The sequence below is a fragment of the Protomyctophum parallelum genome (assembly GCF_964188405.1).
Source record: "Protomyctophum parallelum genome assembly, chromosome: 15".
NCBI lineage: Eukaryota > Metazoa > Chordata > Actinopteri > Myctophiformes > Myctophidae > Protomyctophum > Protomyctophum parallelum.
In genome coordinates this window covers 34,344,492-34,366,096 of record NC_139710.1, presented here as the reverse complement: position 1 = coordinate 34,366,096, position 21,605 = coordinate 34,344,492, and the positions used below count along the sequence as shown (strand labels likewise).

Below are 21,605 nucleotides of genomic sequence, written 5' to 3'. Positions count from 1 at the left end.
AAAAGTTTTTAAAAATGTGTGTGTGTGTGTGTGTGTGTGTGTGTGTGTGTGTGTGTGTGTGTGTGTGTGTGTGTTGTAAAGTTACTTTTGTTGGTGTGTGTTCCTGATACAGCATTCACTTTCAAGGTGACCAGACTTACTGAAAATGTGTTTAATAAATAAGACAAAAGGCAAGCCGACAGGTCTTTTTTTTCTCTTTTCCCGTCCAGAGTTCACTTACGGAGGTCTGACATTTAGTTCCTTTGTGCTTCTGAAAAACAGGCAGCAGGGGAAACATGAAAGTCAAAATGAAAATCAGATTGTTTGGCTGGTTTACATTAAGTTGAACTGCTCTAGTATTTAGGAAATACACGACCAAGCAAAAAGTAATGCAGATGCACATGTGGGAAAATTAATCATCAAAAGCTAAAAGCCGACCATGCGCTAGCTGCCAAAATAAAAGCCGAAAAAGGGTGAACACTATAATGTTGCCCATAACAAGAACAGCATGCCACACCTACTTTCATACAGTCCTTTTATGATATAAAACTATAAATAAATACCACCAGAGTAGTACTCTGGCTCACTGGTTCTCAACATGGGGACAAATGGACCCTTATGGGTCTAAACCTAGGACAGTGTTCAAATTTAACCGGATGGACCCATGATCGACCCAGATCATGGACCCCCTAAAGGCTCATACATACTGTAGTCTGGATTTCCGGTGGTGGGGTGACCACCGAACTACAACATGTCGTCACAAGCCGCGGTGAAGAGCAAACCACCGCCACCGCTCCAGCCCTTCTCTGTTTTTACTCACCACCGCTCAACGTTATTTCAGCTCCGGTGGTCAGCTCACCACCGGAGCGGTGGTCACCTTACCACCGAAAATCCAGACTATAAATAGGCCTTAAGACACCAAATGTTATGCTTTAGCTATTGAAAAATAGCAGATCTACAAGCTCATAGCGCGCCACTCGACAAGCTTGTAGGTCTGCTATTTTTGAAAAATCAAAGAACGACTGACATAGAAACATAGCTTTCTCAGAAAACTGTCAGGATTTAGAAGACATTTATAGAATCGTTCCCAGGTTAAAATGGGTTAATAAACTATCCGCCCGCCCGCCGTTACCTGCCAGGGCGCCGCCGTGCTGCCGCAGCTGGCTGGTGAAGAAGCGCTCCTGCTGGGACACCTGCTCGTCGAAGGCCTCCAGGATGCGCCGGCGCTCCGGGGCGTCCAGGCTCAGCGTCTCCGGGTGGGCCTCCTCGATGTGGGCCCGCACCACCTGCGGGCTGTGCGAGTACTGCAGGTCGCCGCACACCATGCACACCAGCAGCTGGTTGAGCGGGTCGTGGTCCATGTGGTAGCGGTTCCTCCACACGCCGTCCGAGACGGGCCCGTCTTCGCTGCTGCTGTTGTTGTCGTCGTCGTCCTCCGAGAACAGCAGCTCGTCCGAGTCGTCTGAAGGAAAACATGCAGTCAAAAAGGACAATGACGCCTCAATCAATCAATCAATCAATCAATCATCTACACAGTAGTACACAGTGATACAAATTTGATTTAATCATCTACACAGTGATAAAGGATTTCTTAAGAGATTTGTGGCTGTATTTTCCTTTTGTCTTAAGTACCAGGTCTTATTACCTAACTTGAGTGAACTAAAGACGTGGAGGCGTGATCAATGCCATTTGGCTATTCTGAGTGGCCAAAGAGCATTGATCACGCCTCCATGTCTTTAGTTTACTCAAGTTAGGTAATAAGACCTGGTGCTTAAGACACGCAAAATACAGCCCTTGGTGTATTAAAAAAAAGAAAGACATTTTTAAGTAGGGGACCAAGCATAGAGCCTTGGAGAACCCCTGGTCAATGAAGTATGTAGGGAATATGTGGTTAAAGTGTGACCTAAAATTCAAACAAAAGTTAATATCGCACCTTCCACTGGTGCATGGTAGCTGTAGTATCCTAGTTCGGCCTCCGAGGAAGTGCTGTGAAAGACAGGGTAAAGTTACGTTCACTCAGCAGCGTCACATATTTCAAGCTAATATTGAGCTTGAAAAGACAAAGATGTAACGCAAGCAGTCACTGAGGCACACCTCATCTGCTGCTCAGAGTCCCCATAGGAGTGTTCCCACTGGCTAGAATCCTGCAGAGGTGACAAGAGTAGAGGAGGGGATATGTCTGTGAGTTTGACGAAAACTTTTATAGCACAGCAAGAATAATAATAACTTTCCGTAGCAATACCGTACACACACAAATGCAGCTGATCTATGCTCAAAGGTGATTTCTGTTGAATTTGGATGCACTGACCACAACATAATAGCTTTTACGAGAAAGGCAAAGATCCCAAAAGCGGTTCCAAAGGTAATTTACAAAAGATCCTTTAAAAACTTCAGGGAGGGCTCATTTCTAGAAGAACTTGAAAACATACCATGGCATACTGTAGGTGAAGAGGAAAATCCAGAGATAGCTTTGAATTTGTTTATGCAGTTATTTCTGTCAATAGCTGACAAGCATGCTCCAGTTAGAAAACATACTGTTAAATCTGTAAGAGCACCTTGGATTGATAATGAAATTAAAAACTGCATGGCTTTAAGAAATACTGCTAAGAAAAAGGCAAGTGAATCTGGCAGTCTGGCTGACTGGCAGATCTATTGTAAATCAAGAAATAGTGTTACAAAAATGAATAGGAAGAAAAAGAAATGTCATTATCAAACAAGGATAAATGAAATCAAATCAGACAGTAAAATGCTGTGGAAAACCTTTAACAATGCTCTGGGTAGGGGCTCTAATAGGGCTTCCTCCTTCATTGAGGTGGATGGGGCTTTTATCACTAAGCCATATGACATAGCTCAATACTTTAACAACTTCTTCACCAGCAAAGTAGAAAGGTTAAGAAAGGATATGTCTTGTAATGATGTGCATTGTGTTTCCTCTATATCAGACAAAATTATGAATAATAAGTCCTGTATGTTTAGTTTTGAATCCATCAGCTCTGAGGTGGTGGAGAAACTGTTACTTTCAATACACAGTGAGAAGTCTGCAGGCCTGGATAACCTTGATGGCAAGTTACTGAAGCTCGCTGTACACCTGGTAACTAATCCAATTACTCACATTTTTAACCAAAGCTTGATGTGGGGGGTGTGTCCACAAATATGGAAGGAAGCTAAAGTTATTCCAATACCAAAAGATTCTAAAACAAACATCACAGGAGTTAACAGCCGCCCTATTAGCATTCTGCCAGTTCTTGCTAAATTAATGGAAAAATATGTATTTAACCAAATTCAATCATATTTCTCTGAGAATGTGTTAAATACTGACTTTCAACACGCCTATAGAGATGGGCTTTCTACATGTACAGCACTGACACAGTTAATAGATGACTGTCTAATGAATGTGGATTCTAAGAGACTAGTGGGGTCTGTACTGTTAGATTTTAGTGCCGCGTTCGACATTATTGATCACAATCTATTGCTTGACAAACTTTCATGTTATGGTTTTACCTTATCTGCACTAAGGTGGATAAAAAGCTATTTATCCAGCAGATCACAGAGAGTATACTATAATGGGAGTCTCTCAGACACTAAACATATTCACTGTGGAATTCCACAAGGAAGTTGCTTAGGTCCTTTGTTGTTCACTATATTTACAAATGACATGCCACTGGTCTTAGACAGGGCCAATATAGCAATGTATTCTGACGACACTACTTTGTATATGTCTGCCACTAATGTGGAAGATCTGTCTGTAGCTCTTAACAAGGAACTACAGAACATATCAGAGTGGGTGGTGAACAATAGGATGGTCCTGAACATCTCAAAGACCAAATCCATTGTATTTGGATCACAGCATATGCTCAAGTCAAAACCCAAATTGAATCTGAATCTGAGCGATCTAGCAGTTGAGCAGGTAGATGAAACAAAACTACTTGGGGTTACATTAGACAGTCATCTAACATGGTCTACTCATATTCAAAACATAACTAAGAAAATGGGAGGGGGTTTGTCCATGATTAGGAGAGGTGCTGAGTTTTTAACTCCAACATCTGCTGTCCAGGTCATCCAGGCACTAGTGATATCCCACCTTGACTATTGTCCAGTTGTGTGGTCCAATGCAGCGAAAAAGGACCTGCGTAAATTACAAATAGCCCAGAATAAGGCAGCTCGCCTTGCCCTGAACTGCAATACTAGATCTAGTACACTGTTAAATCATCAGAAGCTGTCATGGATGTTGGTGGAGCAGAGATTAGCTGCCAGTCTGGCTGGATTTTTTAGGAATATTTGTTCAAATAAAAAACCTAAATGCTTATATAAAAATATTCATTATACCAGCGATAGACATATACATAATACCAGACATGTTGCAATGGGTCGATTTACAGTGCCTAAGCCAAGAACTGAAGCAATGAAGAATACAGTCATGTACAGGGCAATGACTTTCTGGAACTCTCTACCAGTATGCATCACAGAAATTAAGGGTAAAAGGCATTTTAAGAAAAGACTAAAGGACTTTTTATATATATGGTAAATTGTAATTCTGTTTATTTTAATGTAATCTAGTAGAGTGAATGCACGGTTGTTGCATGGTTGTTATGCTTTAATGTATTTATTTTGTGATATCTGTAATGTTGTTCTTATTTAAATTTTTGTATGTATATTATTCTGTGAGGACCCCAGGAAGAATAGCTGTTGCCAGGTGTAACAGCTAATGGGGATCCTAAATAAACTAAACTAAACACGTTAAAACATGAAATGTTTTTGTTAAATGGTGCATTTATATAGTACCTTTATCCAAAGTGCTTTACAGTGTGCAATACATTCACCCACTCACACACACATTCATACACCAAGAGTGGAGGCAGACCTGAACACACCTACAGTACCTGCTCTGTCGAATTATATATGGATGTGCAAGGATGTGTTATCAGAAGTGTAGTAAAATATAGAATAGGTCATAAGTATTGATCAGCTATTTTCACCCTGATGAGACTGCAAGGGAGAACTGCAGGCTCTCACAGCACATTCCATGAAAGCAGCCACCATTGGTAGGGGGTTGTGGAAATCCTTATCAGTGCCAGTCAAGGGAACAAAGGGATTTATGACCTGGCCACAGGCTGGCAGGAGAGAACTCTGAAACTGAGCAGAACATGTAGAGGGAGAAACCCTAATCTGGTAGATTCTTCCTTTCATTGTAAAATGTGTTCTAAATGTAACCAATATTATACTGGGTTAGTAAAGCCTAGATAATATAAGAATGTAATGATCTTACAGTTAATCTAGACATTTGATCTAGGTAAGCAACAGCTCGCATGACCGGAAGTGGTGGGGCTGTTGTAAGGGGCTGATGTCAGAATCCACAGGCGGAAGTGTCTGTGGCTTCTCATTGGCTAAAGGGCAAGGGCAGAAAAACTGACCCTGCGTTCGGATTGGTTGCAAAGGCAAACCATTTCTTTAAAGTACTGTCTTGGCCAGAACTAAGGTAGATTCATCTAATACCATCACGATGATAGAGATCTGCAGAGGCCAGCGGTAAATATAATCATATGTGCATTATTCCATAAATATGTTATAAATGTGTAAATATGATAATTAGGTTGTAACCAAATGTTTATATGTGTTCTTGTCTCCAATCGATAATCTTGATGGTAGATTTAAAACCACATAGTTGGAAGTGGCACACGCCACACACAAACTAATATGTTCAATAACCACACTTTACCAGAGAGTAGGTCAGGCATTAGACTTTAAGGGCGTGCCAAATGCACAAGTTCCAAGGTACTATTTGTCAGTCTGCATTGGGGAAGTTTGAACAAATGTGTGAATGTTGTTATATGTGTTTTATGTTTAAATGAACTAATAAAAACCCTATAAAAAGCATATTTGATTCGTAAAATAAGGAAATTATTGAAGCATTAAATAAATCAATTGTGCGTATTAAACGTAGCTTATCTGCTGTATCTCTTGGGAATTCGGATCCCGGCAAATCTCACCGAAAACCGGACAGTTTTAAATCGTTGCCGTGCACTTAATCAGTGCACAGTTACGATTTGATGCGCCATTAGAGCGCACAGATTTAAATCGCTTCCGTGCACTAGTGCACCGTCGCGAATCGTTGCGCTGTTAAAGCGCACCGTTCAAATAGTTTAAACCGCAAAGCGAATAGTTTAATTCGTTGCGTAGCTGTGCACTGGGAGTGCACAGTTTAAACCGCTGCTACAGCAGCAACTCGAATTGAAACAGTCAAACAGAATAAACATATTCCAGTTTCAATCCGATGCCGTGCGCTAGTGAAGCGCACAGTTTTATTCTTGGTGGGGCTGCTAAAGCGCCCAAGTAATACCAGTGTAAATCAGGCTGTACAGTTTGGATCGGGTGCGGTTAAAAGAACCGTCCGTTCGTGCAGTTTGGACTCGCCGCCGTGCGGAGTATATATCTCGCCGCCGAGCGAGCAATGTGGTGCCGTGCGCTAGGAGCGCACAGTCGGATTCATGCCCGGGCAATTTGAGACATAATACCAGTCCAGACCGAAAACCGTTTGGGCATGATATTACAGTTCAAATTGCTGCCGAGTTGTAAAGGGCTTTAAATAGTGTTCACTAAAGTGAGCACAATTTAAAGACAGTTTATGTTGTGGCCGAGGGCTATCTAAACTAGAAACAGCGTCGGTGGAGGTAACGACACACTGTTTGTGGATTGTTTGATGTGGTTAAATTCAGACGAATGTGAAGCCGTGCGTAAAAGCGCATGGCGATCGATGCGCACGTTAGTGTCTACATATCAAACGCGCAATGCGTCTGATTTGGGCTAACTAAATGCGACACCGTAAAAAACCCGTTGTCATATAGATATGGGTCTATGGAAAACGGAGTTAAACACAGCCACCCCAAATGAGTGACTGGTTTAAACAAAAGTTTGGCATTAGTCATTTGATCGATTAGAGCAGATGACTCTGTATCGGCGGTCGGTAGGAACTGATTTTGAGACTATTTGAACCAAACAAAGTTTTAATTGTGCCGGATTAAGAACCGACCGTTTAAAATAATAATAGTGCTTTTATCTGTGTACGACACAATAAAAATAGGCTATTTTGCTGGGTGCTCAGGCAGCACAGATAAACAGCAGTTGATGCATGTGTGGGCGGGGGAGTCCCTTTTCTCACTGCGCAAAGTGACTTTGTCATGCAAATGTGCCCTGCACTAAAACAGTGCAGGGACTTTGAATGCAGTCTCGTCTGACACGAGAGTGACAGGGGACTGGTTTGATAAGCCGTGGTAAACGTGATGTAATTAAATAGTTACAATCAAATAATGTTTAACACTGCAAAAGCGTGCTTTCAAAGTAGGTAAATCGCATCTAAGGACGTGTCAATATATAAACTGGTGCCGGGAGCATCCACTATTGTGAATAGTGCTATAGTAAAATCTGGGAGATTTAAATAATGCTATAGAGTGACACCGTCCACGGCTAATATACATCTGGTAGTAGACTACTAATAAAAGATTTATTAGCTAAGGTATTGATTAGAGGATTTATGGGGTCCTTTTAATTCATACAAATAGTTATGCATGTTAAATTAGCATGGTGAATGTTAATCATAACTATAAACGCGACACTAACACGGTAACCAGTGAGGCATTTATTTTGGACCCGTCAAAAGGACGGCCTTCCTGGTAAAAAGCATAAAATCATTGGACCCGTTAGAGCTGTTGCCTTGTCAAAGGCCAACGCGACAGCTCGAAAAAGTTGCATGCTTATTTCTCTCGGTCTCGGGAGGATAAAAGACCGTGTGGGGATCACGAAATACGTAAATACGAATCGTGAAACGCCCGGTAAAAAGAGGACACAGTGAGTGTCCTAGAGTCCAAGTTAATATAACTATTATTAACTGGGCGAAAACTAACCATTTGCAATTGTGTGAATGAGTTGTGAAGTCAATTAACCACTAACCTCTGTCTACTAACCCTATTAACGAAGTGTTAACAGTGGGGGAGGAGGGGGTAAGATGGCTTTTACAGAAAATTGGCTTAAGCAGCTACAGGATAGCTGTAAAGAGTCCAAACTTCGTTGCTGTAATATGGCGCTTAGTTTGGGAGAGAGCCTCAAATGGGGCTCATTAAGCAGTATTCCAGATCAGCTAATTGAACTGCAAATTGAAAGAGGAGACGTGAGAGATCTCTCCGCATTCTATATCAAAAGATTAGAAAGCGTGGGCAGGTTTGATATTGTTGAAAAAGAGAAGCAGGACTTATTATCTTGTTTAAAAATATGCTCTGTATTTAGCTTCGAAAAAATAATGGAAGCTCTAGAGTTGAGAAGTGTTAGGAACACAGCAGGGAGCCAGATAGGCCCCTGTGATAAGCCTGCAGGAAGCAGGGACACCCTAGGAGAAAGGAAAAGCCGGCCGAGGCTGGAGACCATGATCCTTCTCTATCCCAGGGGAGAAGTGACGGAGATGACCGGATGTGACATTCCGGAAGCCACGTGGACGCCAGAGGGGCGGGAAGCCACGTGGACGCCAGAGGGGCGGGAAGACGGGCCACCGATGCAGCCTGTCACCACGGAGCAGCCTGGTAACTGCAGAAATCCTGCAGGACCAGAGCCCTCCACCGTGGGCAAGTCCACGGGCCCAGCGAGAGAGCTGGGGATCAAAGCCATGCCAGAGGCGGACGTCGCTGGCGAGGGGCAAGTTCCTGTGGGCGACACAGAAGGGACGGCGGCAGCAGCGGAAGCAGCAGAGCAGTTGTTCATCGAACCCACGTCGGCGACAAGCATCGCTGGCGTGGGACTGCCTGTGGACATCGCAGAAGAGACAGCGCAGCTGACTACAACGACGGGACTGGTGAGCCTGCCAGGGGTCCAGAACCTGGAGGAAGTCACTTGCTCGTCCATCAAAGTCCAGCCAGTGACGGACGTCGCTGGCGTGGAGATTCCTGTGGATGACACAGGGGAGACAACCGCCACAGTGCAGTTGTCAAAAGGAGCAGAGGTGAGAAGCTGGCCAGGGATCGAGACCCTGGAGCATCACATCACTTCTTCAACAGGAGCGGGGGGGTCAGATCCAACTGACACCACCTTGCCCATCAACGCCGTGCCTGCGATGGACATCGAAGGCGGGGCCAGGGAGTCAAAGCACCTCATCACAAAGACGCTGAATGGTTCGAGGGATGGCATTATCGGTGCCAGTCTTCGCGTTCAGTCGGAGGTGCAGACATCCAAAACACACACACTCACAGCCCGGGGATTGACCATCGTAGGGGGTGGGCCCAAGGGGAAAGAGGCCAGACCGGTCTTAAACGAGTGTGATGATGGAACCCGGGGATTCACCACCATAGGGGGTAAGTCACCTCACAAGCCAGGGGTGGCGAAGTCCAGTGCGGTGCAATCTGGGCCGTCTGGGCCACAGACAAAGAAGCTGACCACGGTGCCAACACAGGTATGCGCCTGTGGGCTTGTTTGTCATTGCAGGGCCTGTCGATCAGATCACAAGGCTAAGGAAAAAGCTTTGTTGTCCAACCCTGATATAAACAAGAAAAAATGGAAATGGAAAAACGTTTTTGCCAGTTCTGAGTCAGCGAGATCAGAGCTGACACAGCCAGGGGATAGCAAGTAAATGCTCCCATGGCCTCCCATTGTTCTGCACAGCAGGATGTGGGGAGCAGTGACAATCAGGTGTCACAATCTGCAATCAGCACACACACACACACACACACACTCACATGGACAAATGTGTGACTGAACTGTGCATTGAAAAATGTGGTGTTTAATTGTGTTGAAGAATGCTGAATAATGATTGACTTCTCTTCAATGAGGGGAGAGAAGTTTAGTGCACGTGTGAAGAGGTGGTGTTTGAGCGCGTGCGCGCGCACAGGCACACACACACACACACACGCACAAACAACCACATGTGTGGAAAACACATAGTGTGGTGAAAATGTTGCAAACTTGCAATTTTCAATTGGGTTGCTTTAAAGTTAAAAAATCCAAAAGGTTGAAAGAAACCAAGTTGTTTGAAATACAAAATAGGTTATTTGTTCAATTACAATTTGGAATGTCCCTAACAAAGTAGCAAAGCCAAAAGGTTTTTGTGATCAGGTTAGCTAGGTAATAAACTGCATTCGTTGAAACTGTGTTTATCCAATGTGAATTCCATCCTGTGGACAGACAGATGGGGGTGTTGAGATAAGGTTAGCAGACGCGACTGTTTATTCTCCTCCAGCTTGACTAAGTTAAGTTAGAGGAATGTGTAGATAAAGAATTAACTTTGTGTCCAGGCAGGAAGCCATAAAAACGGACAGGAGGTGAAATAATGCCATGGCGCTCAGGCTTGACTGACATGGCAATAAATGGCTTCTCCCAAAAAAGTGGAGTGAAATAAGAGGAACTAACCAAATATAGTTCACTTCCAGCAATCACATTATTAGTACAAACATTAAGTAGCATTGATTTCTAATGAGTTGATGTGTTGTGTTTATTTAGTGTGTTTTAAAAGTTGTATAAACGTTATAACTTAAAGCCATTTAGACGCCCGAATAGAAAAAATCGCTCAGATATGGAAAATTGATCAAACCCATATCAATTTTTCATATCTGACATAGGGGGTGTCGAATTATATATGGATGTGCAAGGATGTGTTATCAGAAGTGTAGTAAAATATAGAATAGGTCATAAGTATTGATCAGCTATTTTCACCCTGATGAGACTGCAAGGGAGAACTGCAGGCTCTCACAGCACATTCCATGAAAGCAGCCACCATTGGTAGGGGGTTGTGGAAATCCTTATCAGTGCCAGTCAAGGGAACAAAGGGATTTATGACCTGGCCACAGGCTGGCAGGAGAGAACTCTGAAACTGAGCAGAACATGTAGAGGGAGAAACCCTAATCTGGTAGATTCTTCCTTTCATTGTAAAATGTGTTCTAAATGTAACCAATATTATACTGGGTTAGTAAAGCCTAGATAATATAAGAATGTAATGATCTTACAGTTAATCTAGACATTTGATCTAGGTAAGCAACAGCTCGCATGACCGGAAGTGGTGGGGCTGTTGTAAGGGGCTGATGTCAGAATCCACAGGCGGAAGTGTCTGTGGCTTCTCATTGGCTAAAGGGCAAGGGCAGAAAAACTGACCCTGCGTTCGGATTGGTTGCAAAGGCAAACCATTTCTTTAAAGTACTGTCTTGGCCAGAACTAAGGTAGATTCATCTAATACCATCACGATGATAGAGATCTGCAGAGGCCAGCGGTAAATATAATCATATGATATGTGCATTATTCCATAAATATGTTATAAATGTGTAAATATGATAATTAGGTTGTAACCAAATGTTTATATGTGTTCTTGTCTCCAATCGATAATCTTGATGGTAGATTTAAAACTACATAGTTGGAAGTGGCACACGCCACACACAAACTAATATGTTCAATAACCACACTTTACCAGAGAGTAGGTCAGGCATTAGACTTTAAGGGCGTGCCAAATGCACAAGTTCCAAGGTACTATTTGTCAGTCTGCATTGGGGAAGTTTGAACAAATGTGTGAATGTTGTTATATGTGTTTTATGTTTAAATGAACTAATAAAAACCCTATAAAAAGCATATTTGATTCGTAAAATAAGGAAATTATTGAAGCATTAAATAAATCAATTGTGCGTATTAAACGTAGCTTATCTGCTGTATCTCTTGGGAATTCGGATCCCGGCAAATCTCACCGAAAACCGGACATGCTCACTGGGAGCAGTTAGTGGTTTAAATTATCCAACACTAAATGCTAAACAGTTAAATCTCTACATTATGAATATTATGATAATTGTCACTGTCACTTTAGAGTGTTCAGCTTCAGGCCGGAGGTGTCCCCATCTCTCCAGCTCTTTAGCAAACACAAAATAGATTTTCAGGTGGGGTCGCCAATTTAATAGAATCAGTAGAGAGACAACCCATTTGGGCCATTTATCATCTTAAATGATGTATCGTTCCAGTTCCAATGTTGCCTGCGCGCATTTCATGTATCCTGTATGAGATCTCGTGCATGAAATTGATATATTGACCTGAAAATGTATTTTCTGTTTATACAAAAGAGCTAGAGAGACTCTCGTTACTGAACAAACACTCCAGACGTGCGTGCGTGTGTAGAACAGTTGCCAATAGCTCGACTCTATGATGTATAATTAGATCTCTCAAAGTCTTACCTCAGTCTTCATAGCCCGGTGCTGGCCCTGGGCCGGCAGGATGGGCTTCCAGTTGTTGGGGGCTCTCTTGTGAGACAGTTCTCTGTCACCCTCCAGTACTCGCATTTCCTCCTCAGGAAATCCTCCTCGGACTCCCCTGGAATGGGCTTTGGCGGAACCATGGTGCTGATGGGCACCAGCTTACTGGGAGACGATCCAAAACCCGGGGGAGTCTGAGGTCGAGGGCAGGGGATTTTTATGGGAGTGGACGTGCGAGAGGAAGCGTGTCCGAGGGGCTCGATGGGTTGCAGGTTCATGCTGGACAGCGGGATGGACACACTGCTGACGGGGGGCTTGACCTGGAGTGTGTCCGGAGGCTGTCCAGGGTTGGAGGTAGTGGGGCTGACCACCAGGACAGTGGGGATGCTAGTCACTGCAGTAAGGGTGCAAAAAAAATGGTTACATGATAAAGGGTGAACACTATTCTCAACATGGGGTCCAAATGGACCCTTATGGGTCTAAACCTAGGACAGTGTTCAAATTGAACCGGATGGACCCCATATGATCGACCCGGATCATGGACCCCCTAAAGGCTCATACATACTGTAGTCTGGATTTCCGGTGGTGGGGTGACCACCGAACTACAACATGACGTCACGAGCCGCGGTGAGCAAACCACCGCCACCGCTCCAGCCCTTCTCTGTTTTTACTCACCACCGCTCAACGTTATTTCAGCTCCGGTGGTCAGCTCACCACCGGAGCGGTGGTCACCTTACCACCGGAAATCCAGACAGCTGAATAGGCCTTAAGACCCCTAAGAAATGTGTCACAAATATTTCACATCAAACAATTAATTTGGTGATGCGTCATTCATAGGGATGGGTATCGTTAGGATTTTTTCGAGACCGGTACCGATTCCGGTTCTGCTTATCGATTCCGGTTCTTAACGGTTCCCTATTTCGGTTCCAAAATGGTATAAAATAACTTAAATAAGAGGTCAAATGTTTATTTAACAAAAAAGCTCAATGTCAATTTGAGTATATATATAATGTACAATGAATAGTGTAACATCCTCTCCTTTATTGAGCCATTTGTGGATAATATAGTGATTATTTTAAATATAATATATCTATTCTGTATTTACCCAGGGCAATAGTGTTGTAGGCTACTTCTCTTACTACTAACTACTGACAATGACAAATAAAAGCATGTCTGAGATCTGAGAGCAACACACACACACACACACACACACACACACAAATTAGCATCGCTAATGGGGGGGGGCATCTCCAGCCGATAGGTGAGAACGGCTTTGCCGACGTGCGAATGGTGGGATCATTGAAAACAAAGGCGGCTTGCAGAAATGTGCATGCTGCCAGTGTAGGCTATCATTTGTTGTTTAGTTTAGTTTAATTAATTTAGAGTCTAAACTAATTGAGCCTCTGGAGTCTGGACCCTCACCCTACGCCGTGATCACACACACACACACACACACGCATCCGAGGTGGGTTGATGTTGATTCAATGCTGTGCAGCGCACATGCATGATCATGCAGTGAGGCAACTCAGGCAGCAGGGCACAAGTCTCCTGTCCTCTCTCTTAAAAGTTTCCTCCCATAAACTTCACTTGAAAATTACGTTTAAGAAACTTTAATAATGATGTTGCATTGTTGCTTCAATGCTTCTCTGCACCGCGCGTCTCTGTCTCTACACTCCTCGACAACTCCATGCGCATGCAGAGACATAGCCCCGCCTCTGCAAGCCACAAGCCCACAACGCGTCGCTGATGCAACGCGGTGTAGGCTTGTAGATCAGCTCTGTTCCCTGCGCTTCTATTAAAAGGGTAGAAAATAAATAAATAGCGTGTGACCGCGTGTCTGTGAGAACCGATAGAGAGAACCGAAATTGAATTATTGTAATGGGTAACCGGTACCCAGGCACGTTCGGTTCGGTACATACTTGGTCCCGACTTTCGGTACCCACCCCTAATCCTGTATGAGATCTCGTGCATGAAATTGATATATTGACCTGAAAATGAATTTTCTGTTTATACAAAAGAGCTAGAGAGACTCCCGTTACTGAACAAACACTCCAGACGTGCGTGCGTGTGTAGAACAGTTGCCAATAGATCGACTCTATGATGTATAATTAGATCTCTCAAAGTCTTACCTCAGTCTTCATAGCCCGGTGCTGGCCCTGGGCCGGCAGGATGGGCTTCCAGTTGTTGGGGGCTCTCTTGTGAGACAATTCTCTGTCACCCTCCAGTACTCGCATTTCCTCCTCAGGAAATCCTCCTCGGACTCCCCTGGAATGGGCTTTGGCGGAACCATGGTGCTGATGGGCACCAGCTTACTGGGAGACGATCCAAAACCCGGGGGAGTCTGAGGTCGAGGGCAGGGGATTTTTATGGGAGTGGACGTGCGAGAGGAAGCGTGTCCGAGGGGCTCGATGGGTTGCAGGTTCATGCTGGACAGCGGGATGGACACACTGCTGACGGGGGGCTTGACCTGGAGTGTGTCCGGAGGCTGTCCAGGGTTGGAGGTAGTGGGGCTGACCACCAGGACAGTGGGGATGCTAGTCACTGCAGTAAGGGTGCAAAAAAAATGGTTACATGATAAAGGGTGAACACTATTCTCAACATGGGGTCCAAATGGACCCTTATGGGTCTAAACCTAGGACAGTGTTCAAATTGAACCGGATGGACCCCATATGATCGACCCGGATCATGGACCCCCTAAAGGCTCATACATACTGTAGTCTGGATTTCCGGTGGTGGGGTGACCACCGAACTACAACATGACGTCACGAGCCGCGGTGAGCAAACCACCGCCACCGCTCCAGCCCTTCTCTGTTTTTACTCACCACCGCTCAACGTTATTTCAGCTCCGGTGGTCAGCTCACCACCGGAGCGGTGGTCACCTTACCACCGGAAATCCAGACAGCTGAATAGGCCTTAAGACCCCTAAGAAATGTGTCACAAATATTTCACATCAAACAATTAATTTGGTGATGCGTCATTCATAGGGATGGGTATCGTTAGGATTTTTTCGAGACCGGTACCGATTCCGGTTCTGCTTATCGATTCCGGTTCTTAACGGTTCCCTATTTCGGTTCCAAAATGGTATAAAATAACTTAAATAAGAGGTCAAATGTTTATTTAACAAAAAAGCTCAATGTCAATTTGAGTATATATATAATGTACAATGAATAGTGTAACATCCTCTCCTTTATTGAGCCATTTGTGGATAATATAGTGATTATTTTAAATATAATATATCTATTCTGTATTTACCCAGGGCAATAGTGTTGTAGGCTACTTCTCTTACTACTAACTACTGACAATGACAAATAAAAGCATGTCTGAGATCTGAGAGCAACACACACACACACACACACACACACACACACAAATTAGCATCGCTAATGGGGGGGGGCATCTCCAGCCGATAGGTGAGAACGGCTTTGCCGACGTGCGAATGGTGGGATCATTGAAAACAAAGGCGGCTTGCAGAAATGTGCATGCTGCCAGTGTAGGCTATCATTTGTTGTTTAGTTTAGTTTAATTAATTTAGAGTCTAAACTAATTGAGCCTCTGGAGTCTGGACCCTCACCCTACGCCGTGATCACACACACACACACACACGCATCCGAGGTGGGTTGATGTTGATTCAATGCTGTGCAGCGCACATGCATGATCATGCAGTGAGGCAACTCAGGCAGCAGGGCACAAGTCTCCTGTCCTCTCTCTTAAAAGTTTCCTCCCATAAACTTCACTTGAAAATTACGTTTAAGAAACTTTAATAATGATGTTGCATTGTTGCTTCAATGCTTCTCTGCACCGCGCGTCTCTGTCTCTACACTCCTCGACAACTCCATGCGCATGCAGAGACATAGCCCCGCCTCTGCAAGCCACAAGCCCACAACGCGTCGCTGATGCAACGCGGTGTAGGCTTGTAGATCAGCTCTGTTCCCTGCGCTTCTATTAAAAGGGTAGAAAATAAATAAATAGCGTGTGACCGCGTGTCTGTGAGAACCGATAGAGAGAACCGAAATTGAATTATTGTAATGGGTAACCGGTACCCAGGCACGTTCGGTTCGGTACATACTTGGTCCCGACTTTCGGTACCCACCCCTAATCCTGTATGAGATCTCGTGCATGAAATTGATATATTGACCTGAAAATGAATTTTCTGTTTATACAAAAGAGCTAGAGAGACTCCCGTTACTGAACAAACACTCCAGACGTGCGTGCGTGTGTAGAACAGTTGCCAATAGATCGACTCTATGATGTATAATTAGATCTCTCAAAGTCTTACCTCAGTCTTCATAGCCCGGTGCTGGCCCTGGGCCGGCAGGATGGGCTTCCAGTTGTTGGGGGCTCTCTTGTGAGACAATTCTCTGTCACCCTCCAGTACTCGCATTTCCTCCTCAGGAAATCCTCCTCGGACTCCCCTGGAATGGGCTTTGGCGGAACCATGGTGCTGATGGGCACCAGCTTACTGGGAGACGATCCAAAACCCGGGGGAGTCTGAGGTCGAGGGCAGGGGATTTTTATGGGAGTGGACGTGCGAGAGGAAGCGTGTCCGAGGGGCTCGATGGGTTGCAGGTTCATACTGGACAGCGGGATGGACACACTGCTGACGGGGGGCTTGACCTGGAGTGTGTCCGGAGGCTGTCCAGGGTTGGAGGTAGTGGGGCTGACCACCAGGACAGTGGGGATGCTAGTCACTGCAGTAAGGGTGCAAAAAAAATGGTTACATGATAAAGGGTGAACACTATTCTCAACATGGGGTCCAAATGGACCCTTATGGGTCTAAACCTAGGACAGTGTTCAAATTGAACCGGATGGACCCCATATGATCGACCCGGATCATGGACCCCCTAAAGGCTCATACATACTGTAGTCTGGATTTCCGGTGGTGGGGTGACCACCGAACTACAACATGACGTCACGAGCCGCGGTGAGCAAACCACCGCCACCGCTCCAGCCCTTCTCTGTTTTTACTCACCACCGCTCAACGTTATTTCAGCTCCGGTGGTCAGCTCACCACCGGAGCGGTGGTCACCTTACCACCGGAAATCCAGACAGCTGAATAGGCCTTAAGACCCCTAAGAAATGTGTCACAAATATTTCACATCAAACAATTAATTTGGTGATGCGTCATTCATAGGGATGGGTATCGTTAGGATTTTTTCGAGACCGGTACCGATTCCGGTTCTGCTTATCGATTCCGGTTCTTAACGGTTCCCTATTTCGGTTCCAAAATGGTATAAAATAACTTAAATAAGAGGTCAAATGTTTATTTAACAAAAAAGCTCAATGTCAATTTGAGTATATATATAATGTACAATGAATAGTGTAACATCCTCTCCTTTATTGAGCCATTTGTGGATAATATAGTGATTATTTTAAATATAATATATCTATTCTGTATTTACCCAGGGCAATAGTGTTGTAGGCTACTTCTCTTACTACTAACTACTGACAATGACAAATAAAAGCATGTCTGAGATCTGAGAGCAACACACACACACACACACACACACACACACACACAAATTAGCATCGCTAATGGGGGGGGGCATCTCCAGCCGATAGGTGAGAACGGCTTTGCCGACGTGCGAATGGTGGGATCATTGAAAACAAAGGCGGCTTGCAGAAATGTGCATGCTGCCAGTGTAGGCTATCATTTGTTGTTTAGTTTAGTTTAATTAATTTAGAGTCTAAACTAATTGAGCCTCTGGAGTCTGGACCCTCACCCTACGCCGTGATCACACACACACACACACACACACACACACGCATCCGAGGTGGGTTGATGTTGATTCAATGCTGTGCAGCGCACATGCATGATCATGCAGTGAGGCAACTCAGGCAGCAGGGCACAAGTCTCCTGTCCTCTCTCTTAAAAGTTTCCTCCCATAAACTTCACTTGAAAATTACGTTTAAGAAACTTTAATAATGATGTTGCATTGTTGCTTCAATGCTTCTCTGCACCGCGCGTCTCTGTCTCTACACTCCTCGACAACTCCATGCGCATGCAGAGACATAGCCCCGCCTCTGCAAGCCACAAGCCCACAACGCGTCGCTGATGCAACGCGGTGTAGGCTTGTAGATCAGCTCTGTTCCCTGCGCTTCTATTAAAAGGGTAGAAAATAAATAAATAGCGTGTGACCGCGTGTCTGTGAGAACCGATAGAGAGAACCGAAATTGAATTATTGTAATGGGTAACCGGTACCCAGGCACGTTCGGTTCGGTACATACTTGGTCCCGACTTTCGGTACCCACCCCTAATCCTGTATGAGATCTCGTGCATGAAATTGATATATTGACCTGAAAATGAATTTTCTGTTTATACAAAAGAGCTAGAGAGACTCCCGTTACTGAACAAACACTCCAGACGTGCGTGCGTGTGTAGAACAGTTGCCAATAGATCGACTCTATGATGTATAATTAGATCTCTCAAAGTCTTACCTCAGTCTTCATAGCCCGGTGCTGGCCCTGGGCCGGCAGGATGGGCTTCCAGTTGTTGGGGGCTCTCTTGTGAGACAATTCTCTGTCACCCTCCAGTACTCGCATTTCCTCCTCAGGAAATCCTCCTCGGACTCCCCTGGAATGGGCTTTGGCGGAACCATGGTGCTGATGGGCACCAGCTTACTGGGAGACGATCCAAAACCCGGGGGAGTCTGAGGTCGAGGGCAGGGGATTTTTATGGGAGTGGACGTGCGAGAGGAAGCGTGTCCGAGGGGCTCGATGGGTTGCAGGTTCATGCTGGACAGCGGGATGGACACACTGCTGACGGGGGGCTTGACCTGGAGTGTGTCCGGAGGCTGTCCAGGGTTGGAGGTAGTGGGGCTGACCACCAGGACAGTGGGGATGCTAGTCACTGCAGTAAGGGTGCAAAAAAAATGGTTACATGATAAAGGGTGAACACTATTCTCAACATGGGGTCCAAATGGACCCTTATGGGTCTAAACCTAGGACAGTGTTCAAATTGAACCGGATGGACCCCATATGATCGACCCGGATCATGGACCCCCTAAAGGCTCATACATACTGTAGTCTGGATTTCCGGTGGTGGGGTGACCACCGAACTACAACATGACGTCACGAGCCGCGGTGAGCAAACCACCGCCACCGCTCCAGCCCTTCTCTGTTTTTACTCACCACCGCTCAACGTTATTTCAGCTCCGGTGGTCAGCTCACCACCGGAGCGGTGGTCACCTTACCACCGGAAATCCAGACAGCTGAATAGGCCTTAAGACCCCTAAGAAATGTGTCACAAATATTTCACATCAAACAATTAATTTGGTGATGCGTCATTCATAGGGATGGGTATCGTTAGGATTTTTTCGAGACCGGTACCGATTCCGGTTCTGCTTATCGATTCCGGTTCTTAACGGTTCCCTATTTCGGTTCCAAAATGGTATAAAATAACTTAAATAAGAGGTCAAATGTTTATTTAACAAAAAAGCTCAATGTCAATTTGAGTATATATATAATGTACAATGAATAGTGTAACATCCTCTCCTTTATTGAGCCATTTGTGGATAATATAGTGATTATTTTAAATATAATATATCTATTCTGTATTTACCCAGGGCAATAGTGTTGTAGGCTACTTCTCTTACTACTAACTACTGACAATGACAAATAAAAGCATGTCTGAGATCTGAGAGCAACACACACACACACACACACACACACACACACACACAAATTAGCATCGCTAATGGGGGGGGGCATCTCCAGCCGATAGGTGAGAACGGCTTTGCCGACGTGCGAATGGTGGGATCATTGAAAACAAAGGCGGCTTGCAGAAATGTGCATGCTGCCAGTGTAGGCTATCATTTGTTGTTTAGTTTAGTTTAATTAATTTAGAGTCTAAACTAATTGAGCCTCTGGAGTCTGGACCCTCACCCTACGCCGTGATCACACACACACACACACACACACACGCATCCGAGGTGGGTTGATGTTGATTCAATGCTGTGCAGCGCACATGCATGATCATGCAGTGAGGCAACTCAGGCAGCAGGGCACAAGTCTCCTGTCCTCTCTCTTAAAAGTTTCCTCCCATAAACTTCACTTGAAAATTACGTTTAAGAAACTTTAATAATGATGTTGCATTGTTGCTTCAATGCTTCTCTGCACCGCGCGTCTCTGTCTCTACACTCCTCGACAACTCCATGCGCATGCAGAGACATAGCCCCGCCTCTGCAAGCCACAAGCCCACAACGCGTCGCTGATGCAACGCGGTGTAGGCTTGTAGATCAGCTCTGTTCCCTGCGCTTCTATTAAAAGGGTAGAAAATAAATAAATAGCGTGTGACCGCGTGTCTGTGAGAACCGATAGAGAGAACCGAAATTGAATTATTGTAATGGGTAACCGGTACCCAGGCACGTTCGGTTCGGTACATACTTGGTCCCGACTTTCGGTACCCACCCCTAATCCTGTATGAGATCTCGTGCATGAAATTGATATATTGACCTGAAAATGAATTTTCTGTTTATACAAAAGAGCTAGAGAGACTCCCGTTACTGAACAAACACTCCAGACGTGCGTGCGTGTGTAGAACAGTTGCCAATAGATCGACTCTATGATGTATAATTAGATCTCTCAAAGTCTTACCTCAGTCTTCATAGCCCGGTGCTGGCCCTGGGCCGGCAGGATGGGCTTCCAGTTGTTGGGGGCTCTCTTGTGAGACAATTCTCTGTCACCCTCCAGTACTCGCATTTCCTCCTCAGGAAATCCTCCTCGGACTCCCCTGGAATGGGCTTTGGCGGAACCATGGTGCTGATGGGCACCAGCTTACTGGGAGACGATCCAAAACCCGGGGGAGTCTGAGGTCGAGGGCAGGGGATTTTTATGGGAGTGGACGTGCGAGAGGAAGCGTGTCCGAGGGGCTCGATGGGTTGCAGGTTCATGCTGGACAGCGGGATGGACACACTGCTGACAGGGGGCTTGACCTGGAGTGTGTCCGGAGGCTGTCCAGGGTTGGAGGTAGTGGGGCTGACCACCAGGACAGTGGGGATGCTAGTCACTGCAGTAAGGGTGCAAAGAAAATGGTTACATGATAAAGGGTGAACACTATAACGTTGCCCATAACAAGAACAGCATGCCACACCTACTTTCATACAGTCATTTTATGATACAAAACTATAAATAAATACCACCAGAGTAGTACTCTGGCTCACTGGTTCTCAACATGGGGTCCAAATGGACCCTTATGGGTCTAAACCTAGGACAGTGTTCAAATTGAACCGGATGGACCCCATATGATCGACCCGGATCATGGACCCCCTAAAGGCTCATACATACTGTAGTCTGGATTTCCGGTGGTGGGGTGACCACCGAAGTACAACATGACGTCACGAGCCGCGGTGAAGAGCAAACCACCGCCACCGTTCCAGCCCTTCTCTCTGTTTTTACTCACCACCGCTCAACGTTATTTCAGCTCCGGTGGTC

The 21,605-nt window shown here is 45.1% G+C and overlaps 1 protein-coding gene and 2 long non-coding RNA genes across 3 annotated transcripts; all 3 read right to left on the bottom strand.

Annotated features, from left to right (window-relative positions):
• Positions 1-7: 7 nt before the first annotated feature.
• On the bottom strand, positions 8-12,239 carry LOC310872276 (uncharacterized protein). Its single transcript, XM_083784039.1, has 5 exons — positions 12,159-12,239; positions 2,074-2,123; positions 1,913-1,965; positions 1,112-1,441; positions 8-250 (listed from the first exon to the last, which is right to left on the bottom strand). The coding sequence occupies exons 1-5, from the start codon at positions 12,168-12,170 to the stop codon at positions 234-236; spliced, it is 462 nt and encodes a 153-aa protein (XP_083640165.1). The 5' UTR covers positions 12,171-12,239; the 3' UTR covers positions 8-233.
• A 3-nt stretch (positions 12,240-12,242) lies between these two features.
• On the bottom strand, positions 12,243-16,698 carry LOC310872278. The gene is made up of 3 exons (XR_014570360.1): positions 16,453-16,698; positions 14,306-14,717; positions 12,243-12,570 (listed from the first exon to the last, which is right to left on the bottom strand). It is a non-coding gene; the product is annotated as an uncharacterized lncRNA (long non-coding RNA).
• A 66-nt stretch (positions 16,699-16,764) lies between these two features.
• On the bottom strand, positions 16,765-21,055 carry LOC310872239. Its single transcript, XR_014570358.1, has 3 exons — positions 20,769-21,055; positions 18,612-19,023; positions 16,765-16,864 (listed from the first exon to the last, which is right to left on the bottom strand). It is a non-coding gene; the product is annotated as an uncharacterized lncRNA (long non-coding RNA).
• Between the last annotated feature and the right edge of the window lie 550 nt (positions 21,056-21,605).